Genomic DNA, 9209 nt, shown 5'->3' with positions numbered 1-9209 from the left:
TTAATCCAAACATATTTGATTACCATATTAAAGTTTTTGTGATAACTTTTAATTCCTACCTAAGTTAAAATGTTATTTATTCACATAAATACAATATTTGCTAATTAATTATTTATTTAATTATTTTGGCAAGAGTTGTAACTTAGGAAAGACTCCCAAAATTAGGAGAGTCTTGAAAAAGGAAAATAGCTTTGCTTAGATTTCAAGCTACCTTTTACTATAAATAAAGGGTTCGTGAGTGCTACACGTTTTTCATCCCCTTTGGAAAATTAGTGTAAGCTTGTAAGGTTGTTTTCCATGTCTTCTGTTCTTCGTGAACAAGAGCGAGATAAAATTCTTTGTATTGGGGATCACAAAGCCAAGTTGGGTTTAATCTTCATGATTGATTATACAACTTGTAATCTAGGTTTTTCACCTCTTGTTTATTCTAAGGTTTTCTCTTCTGATATAAAACCATTCAACAGTTGTTGATCATTAACCCTAGGTTTTGATAGATTTCAGTTTTCGATCGTTACTAACACTTGTTAGTCGAAATCGGAAGCTAGAAAGAAAACTTCGATTAAGGTATCTCGTAAAAATCCTTAAGAAGTTTTAAACAAGATATCTCTAGATTTATTCTAGTTGTTCTTGTTGTAGAATTATTAGGGTTTTCTTAACTTGGAAATTGATCTTTGGAATCACCCAAGTTCACTTATAAAAATCAGGTTCACGGACTCCTTGTGTGTACGCATACTGATTGTAAGTTAAAACCCTAATCTACAAGTTTGTTTCGGTATCTCTACTTTTATTTGGTAGTTGTTCGAAACAAACACAAGATTTCCAAAACCTTGATTTACATCTAAAGGGAAATCAAATGGGTATTTTTTGTGAAAACAAAAGATCGAAAAATATCAATCGTGTTGTTGTATCTTCTAAAGAGAGCCTTGGGTTCTGCTAGAAGATTTACGAGAAGAATTCCTAAAGACATTCGGTGTTGTGCTAGGAGTTCTATTAGTGCTGAAGCATGTATTTCATCTAGCCCGAATAGGTAGTAGGAAATTGGTGTAACATCTTATAATCAGTGTGTTTATTCTGGACTAGGTCCCGGGATTTTTCTGCATTTGCGGTTTCCTCGTTAACAAAATTTCTGGTGTTTGTGTTATTTCTTTTCCGCATTATATTGTTTATCTTTATAATTGAAATATCACAGGTTATGCGTAAGTTCAATCAATTTTGAAGCCAACTTTTGGTTGTTGATTAAATTGATTGATACTTGGATATTGGTTTTTGATACCGTCCAAATTATTTCTTATATTCAATCGGGATTGCAAATTCCTATTTGTTTAATTGCGGATTGAATTGAGAAATAAAGATATAAATCTTTAATATACTTTCCTATAGATCGAGTCTGACTGTCTAGTTGATTCTCTTGAAAGTATATTGAAGTAAGTCCTCTCAGATTTCCAAACGAATTTGTTGCGTGTGGTTGTTAGACCCACGCATTTTCATGATGTACCATCATATATCACATCCAGGATGGCAGATCCAGAAACAAGATTTATCAAGAACGAATGGTTAAAACACTCATCTATAGAACCAATAACTCAGAGTATGAAATTCATGTCATTGGAAACTAATGAAGAAGAAGAGGAATTCGGGGCACTTGACTGTCGAATCCCTATTCAAAAATATCTGATAGAGGAAGAGCTTCCCAAAGATAAGAATCTTAGATAATAAAATCAAAGGCAGGCTACCAATTATGAAGTACGAGATAAAATCCTATATAAGCGAGCCTTTCTGGGACCATTCTTACGATGTGTGTCTCGCAAGCAAGACATTAAGGTATTGAAAGTAATACATTATAAAGATGCTGGAAACCACAGTGAAACAAGGTCATTGGCTCATAAAGCCTAAGTTTAAGATTATTTCTGGCCTTATATGCATGCATGATGATGCAAAAGATGTCTCTCAGTGATGCGAAGCTTGTTAGCCACAAGCTTGAGTTTGGTGCTTAGTCCCCGACCCTTCACCAAATAGAGAATAAATCTCAATATTACGAAGCAATGAGCTGGTTATTAGTTACATAGTTCTTAGTTCAGACTAGGGGACCGTCATTTCTTTTTTTAATCTTATCTAAACCAAAAAAAACTATTGTTATACCTATGGTACCCAGGATGAAGCAGCGAAGATACCTGATTGTCGCCACAAATTATTTTACTAAATGAGTGGAAGCTAAATCCCTAAAGCATATTCGTGATTAGGATGTGTTCGCCTTCATTTTTTAGCAGATTATTTGCGGATTCGACATTGTCTCTGATACTGGCAATAAATTTGAAGGGGAGAACATTGATATGTTTTTCAATGCATTCAAAATCCAGCGAGGCAAGTTTACTTCAATTTATCCATAGAGTAATGGTCAGGCTGAAGCTACCAATAAGACCATTGCCGACAACCTAAAAACTGACTAGAGGGAGCACATAAGAGCTGGTGTGAGCATCTATGTAAATTGTTATAGTCCTATCGAACCACTCGAGGAGAAGCAACAAGAGTGATTCCATTTCGCCTGACCTATTAAATAAAGGCAGTTCTCCCGACAGAAGTAATGAGATCGGCCACAAAGCGCGAAGCAAGGGAGTAGAATTTTGTTTCGAACCTAATTATGGCGAAATTGAATGATTTAGAAGAAAATAGGGAAACAACCTTGCGTCATATGATAAATTATCATCAGAAACTCTCAAGAGAATATGACAAGCCATTAAAACTGCGAGATTTTCAGCCTGGTGAACTAGTCCTTCGAGCAATACCACCATGCCAAAAAGGATATGGGGAAACTGGAGCCAGCTTGGGAACTTCCATGCATCATTAAACGGACAATAATGAATGGTACTTACGATCTTATGGGTCACGAGGGTATGAAATTAAATTACCCGTGGAACCCAAGTTTACGGTTATAAAACCTAATCGTACGTTAATTTTTTTAAATTTAAAAAAAATCAAAATTTTCCCAACCATAAATAGTCATTTTTTACAATTTTCCCAACCATGAGTTACTCTAATAATAAGTTCCAAACATACGTTCGTTGTTTTTACGGTTAGGAAACCTAAAAATAATTTTCAAAAAAAAATTTCAATATATTTTGATTTTGATTTTCAAACCCAAAATATAAATCAAATTATTATTCTTATCTAATCACTCATATTACGGTGGGCTTGTTTTTAGAATTCACTGTTTCCGGAAATTTATAATCCCATGGGATTGCAATTCTGGGATTCATATAAATCCCCTGTGTATTTGCTAACTCAATTAAAATTCCTAAGATTTATAGGATTTGCTTGTTTTAAAGTCTTTATACTGTTTGACATTTCCCTAAAATCTTAAAATTGAATGTATATGGGATTTAGAGTTTAAAAAAAATGGGTCCATAAATCTCTTGTTAAGTTTCCAGCAAATCTTAGAGGGGAGGAATCGGACTTCATATGGAGGATTTGCTGGAAAACTGGTTCCCGTAGAAAACGTGATTCTAAAAATTCGGACAACCGAATGTACCGATGGAAACATAATTCTACCAAATCGTTTGAGCCCATAAATTCCATCTTTAAAATTCTACATTTGAACCCACCATTACTTAATTTAGTTACTCTAATTTTTAAGACTTATTAGTCGCAGACATAGCCATTAACAAAACTAGTTTGTTAAGACTTATTAGTCGCAGACATAGCCATTAACAAAACTAGTTTGGTAAGCGACTTTGTTGGTTGCTATTTCATTCCATAAGCATTGCTCTTCCGACCCCTCAAAACCAAATACTTTGAGTCTCTATAATAGGATAGTTCATTTGTTTCGGTCGGCCCCAATGTGCAACCAACCATCCGATATAGATTCGCACGGCCTTTACGCTTACCACTCTGGTGGACCGTGGACAAGACCGTGGACAAAAATTAGTTATGATAAGGGGTCCCCTTTGATTACTTCCAAGTTGCAGCTTTACTTTAGCTACACATGATCAGTCATCACCACATATTATTCTTTAGGCATTAGCCGCCTCTGTAAGATATATGACATCATAAATAGAAAAGGTACAACGTCAGCAATCTCTCAAATTAATTTCAAGCTGCCACGTGCACTTTTATATCTATTTAACGTTCATAGATAAATAGAAGTTTCTATTTTGCATCCAATAAAAATCATTAATATCTCTTCCCCTTTTCTCTTCATCTCTCTCAAAAATTTCCTTGTATTTTCTTCTTCCAAGTAACTACATAAAACTTAGTTTTCTCCTTCTAGAACCGTTTCCGTACTCCTATATTATATAATCTTTGGAATTCTTTATCTTTTCAATTTAGAATAATTGATCAAATCACTTTGTTGCCAGTCAGAGGCCAAGCTAACTTCAATTATTTTATAATCATCATCAACTTTCCACTTCCTCTTCTTCATCAATATATCGACTCATACTCTCTCAAATTCTTTTTCATGGAAAATAGACCAAGTGTGAGAAAGGGCACTACAACAAATAAGTACTCTATTCCTAAGAAAATATCTAAACCAGTCAAAGTTGTTTATATATCAAACCCTATGATGGTGAAAACAAGTGTTTCTGAGTTCAGATCTTTGGTTCAAGAGCTCACGGGCCGCGATTCTGATATATCATCCAGATCTTTTGATAGGTCAAGATTCACGGATTCTAACGAAATCGATAACTGTCAAACTGTTCCACATGACGATCATCGATCTGAAAACATGAAAGTCAATTTAGCAAGGACTAATACTAATGATAATATTAATCATCAGCAACAACAACAATATGGTGATTTTACAGAAGAGGTTCTTGGGTTTGATTACCCTAGTTGGATGAGCACATCATCTGATTCTTCGTCATCAATATTTGAACCTCTTGATGATGTATTTGTCCCTCGAGTGATGGAGAGTATGAATGGGGTTTTTCCCTTGACCCCATTGATGGAAGTTCAACCAACATTTGGTAGATTTTAGTCAGAAAACCCTTGATGCAGTAGTACTGGTGTAAAGTATAAACTAGTAATTATTTATACACGCTTTTTCGTTTACTAGCTCGTACATGTAATTAACTATGTATTATTAAGTGTTCGTTTCTATAGTTATGCATTCTTATTGGTATTTCTTGTTAACTAGAATTTTTTTTTTTATATATTTTTTATCATTTGTTGGAAACCTGGAATCTCAGTATATTGTGAGTGTTGGTTTAGTTACTGGTGCATTTATCATTTGTTGTGAATAAAAATAACAATACCGGCCGATAGGTATGACCAGTTGTCTTTTAGGGTCCTTGAATATAAGCATCGATTAGGGTGTTGGTTTACTTTAAGTAGAAGCTGACATGAAAACTAAGTACAAGTTAACTAAAACTGTAGTTGTTACTTTCTGTGTCTTCTTTGCTCCTCATCATTTTTCTAAAATCTCCATAACCAGTTTCGGTTGCTCGATTGAAGAGGTCCTTAATTTGGACCAAATCCAAGCAACATGGATAGCTTAATAATCTGGTAGTACTCATAATAGATTTTTCATGGACTTTTTTTCAGGGTGGTGTATAACTAGTTTAATTCTAAGATTTATTATGCTTGTTATTATCTGTTTGGGAGTTGTGAGTACTATATATATATGGTCATGGTTTTTCCATGGTTGTGTGTACATATTTCACCATCAGCCACGTGTTTATGAAGAAACACGTGGAAGGCATGCGAATCAAGCCATCAAAGTATGATGAGACACGCTTACAACCAAGAAGCATATCCCATCAACATCAGATCTTCGTCCAGATAATCCGACGGAAGAAAATTAAGGTGTACCGAAGTATGATGTTACTGCGGAGCACCAAATAGCTCCCAAAGATCTACTTTATCTTATCCCCAGAAAGAGCCAAGATCAACGGCGAGGACAAATCTGACTGACACGGATGTGACAGGGGCAGAAGACACTTGTCTGACACGAGCAAACGTCTCAACTACCCGCATTAAACTCTCTGAGCAGTGTACGTGTAAATCAACCCATGGAACGAACGAGGACAACCCTTCGTGATCAAGCATGGAATGCAGGGGGCATCCTCTGCGTGATGGACACAAAGCACAAGAAGATAAGGTTGCAACGGCTCTCAGAAGTAGGCCCCACGGTCCAACCCTATAAATACCCCTCTCCACCAAGAGAGAAAGGGGTCGACCAAGTTAGAGCAATTAGAGGAGAAGATAAGAGAGAGAGAAATAGGAAGAGTAAGTATATCCTTTATCTCCGCAGACCTATGTACACTCTAAAGTCATTCGACTATCTTTGCAACCGTTCAATACATAGTGAAACACCAACCCCCGTGGATGTAGGCCTTAGTGCCGAACCACGTAAATCTCCATCTTATTTATATTTCAGCACTTTTATATTCATCTTATATCCCTTATGTTTCGTATTTATGTTCGTGTTTGTATTCTTACTCCTTATACGATCAATTCCTGATATTACTCGACTAGGCAGTGATGAGCCCGAAGGCTTTGAGTCGATGAATCGATAGTATCATCCATTCTATGCATGTGTCATTTAATTCAAGAGTTTTTTGTATGTGCGAACATTTTTCGTGAACACGTGGATTCCCTCGTGATTTATGTGTTCACAATCTGGCGTTAGAAACAAGAATTTTGTCCCGGTAAAAGATTTATCTTATCCTGTGATTTCACCTTAAATGCGCACTATGACTTTGCTCTATTATTTTTAGCAACACTTATCTGTTTATTGGCCAATTAATACTAAGGCTTCAGCGTGCTTTCAAAACCTTTTTTATTATGGATTTACTGTCTTTATCTTCAAGGACACCATTTCAAAACAGACAAATCCACGACTATCTATCACAGATCTGCACGTTCGGTGTATTTTAAACTGGTTAAAAAACTTAATAATCAGATTCACGGGTATTCGCTACGGATCTGCATTTTCAATAGATTTCCTATTTTTATCTTCACTACGGATATAGATCCATGATCGTTTATTAAAGGATCTGTACTTCGAAAACACGACCGTTGAATTTTTTTTATTTTTATTTTGTTTTATTAAGGCCCTCGGGCAACTCTCTTCTTTCTTAAGGTAAACATTTTTTATTCCATACATTTTACGAACACGAATAACACTAACCCGATCCACGCGGATATCTCTGGTTTTCTTTGTTTGAAATTCCCCTATGCAGAAGGACCCAAGATGGAAAATACACAAGAGGCAGGAAAAACCAAAGCCCCATCAAATGAAACACTGAGGACTACCCCGGTCATGACCCGAAGTAAGCAGAAAGTAGACAAAGCTAAGACAGCTAATCAGAGGCAGGATACTGCGGAAATCACCTCACCTATGAACACTAACTCCATTGCAGCCGCGACTCTCAAAGCAGCAGCAGCAAAGAGCAGTGCGGCTGTTGCGGCCCTCAAGGATGCAGAAGCTAACAAAACTTTGGCTACGAACCAAGTCCATCAACAAAGACAAGGGGTGGCAGAATCTATGATACATCAGCCCGCACACCCTCCAGCCTTCGGAATGCCGTCAACGAACGGTTAGAATCAAACTATACTAGCGGTTCTAGGACCGTGGGTGGATACTCAACCGACGGGACCAAACTTGGAGATACCAACAATCAAAGCTGATCCTCTACCACCCTTAATACGCACAGTAGATGAAGGGGGTACCATGGCCGTAGGGGTGCAAGCAGGAACTCCCAATCAGGGGTCTAACCAGTCCCATCGACTGATGACTGAGCTCGAAGAATTGAAGAAGAGCCAGCAGGTCTACGCAGATGTCGTAGCTCTGCTGGCCAGAGAAAATCAAGACTTAAAAGACCGGATTGCCCAAAGCACGAAGACCATCCAACAACTTGATGAAGCAAATTCTAAGGCACCAGAACCTAATCGAGACCGAAGAATCATCCTAGCAAACGCCGCTAGGGGAAGCAGTGCATCTGATCCGGATTATGCCGCCGAAGACTCATATTATTACGACAGTGAGGATCGAAGAAGAAAACGCTCAACTGAGTATGAGAACGTGGGACATCACCGCGCAATGGAAGAGCTGCGTGATGAGATGATGGATGAGATCATGCAGCTAAAAACCAGACAAGGCGGAGGAAGGCTAGAAGAGGTGATGAGAGAGGCTAACTCCACGCCCCTAACTCATCGCCTGGTGAACACCCCCATTCCGCTGAAGTGCCCTGTCCCAACTTTCGAATGCTATGACGGGTCCAGTGATCCCGCGGCACATATCCGGTATTATAACCGTATCTTAGCCTGATGGAGTCAAAACGATGCTGTACTCTGTAGGTATTTCCCATCAAGTCTGAAGGGGTCGGCTTTGTCTTGGTTTGACAACTTGCCGCCTGAATCCATCAATTCCTACGATCAACTCGCAGAGAAATTCTTGAGAACCTACATGTACAACAAAGCTGTCAACACCGGAATGGATAAACTCTTTTCGCTGGCAATCGGTTACAAGGAGAATACAAGGGACTACACCAACAGATGGCACAAGATCTGCCAAGCTATAGGGAGTGTAGATCCCGTAGTGAGCATCAACTGCTATAAATGGGGATTAGACCGAATGAGTCCATTGTTTGTTGAGATCCACAGAAGCGTACCTAAGACCGAAGGAGATCTTCGAATAATTATTGAGAAGCATGCTCGTCTTGAAGAAATCCAGCGTGAGAACCCGAGGGCACAAACGCAAAGGTCTCACCGTACCAATTCCGCAGAACAAACCAGCGGGGCCAAAAGGAATAGTTCAGTGGAACGACCGCACGAAGATAGGAAGGGACGAATAGATGATCGACAAAAAGACGATCGAAAATTCGAAGATCAGGTTTATACGAAGCTCAATGCTATCTACGCTCGTATCTTGCGAGAGATCAAGGGACGGGAAAATTTGGAGTGGCCATGGTCTAAGGGAAAACATCCCCCAAGGACCGAGAAGTCAAAAGATTACTGCGAGTATCATTGCTTCAATGGTCACCAGACCGAGAAATGCAAAAACCTCAAAATAATGATCCAAAAATTTATTGATGCTAGCGAACTCAAGTAATACATACAAAAAGAAGTCACCGAGGATAGATCCAAACGAAGCAAGCAAGTCCAACTACCATAGGGAAACCGCACAATCAACACCATTTCATGTTCCGAAGCCGTAGGACCCTCACTTACAACGCAGATAGGAAAGAGGCTAAGAAAGCAATTCGAAGATT

General features: G+C 38.2%; 1 protein-coding gene across 1 annotated transcript; it reads left to right on the top strand.

Moving 5' to 3' along the window:
* The first annotated feature begins 4165 nt into the window (after positions 1-4165).
* Positions 4166-5127, top strand: LOC113313857 (VQ motif-containing protein 18-like). Its single transcript, XM_026562641.1, has one exon. It carries the CDS (start codon positions 4454-4456, stop codon positions 4970-4972), a length of 519 nt encoding a protein of 172 aa, XP_026418426.1. The 5' UTR covers positions 4166-4453; the 3' UTR covers positions 4973-5127.
* Positions 5128-9209: the final 4082 nt, after the last annotated feature.

This window comes from Papaver somniferum, chromosome 9, assembly GCF_003573695.1.
Source record: "Papaver somniferum cultivar HN1 chromosome 9, ASM357369v1, whole genome shotgun sequence".
Lineage (NCBI taxonomy): Eukaryota > Viridiplantae > Streptophyta > Magnoliopsida > Ranunculales > Papaveraceae > Papaver > Papaver somniferum.
Note: the sequence above shows the minus strand (reverse complement) of the source record. Positions and strands in the feature narration are given on the sequence as shown.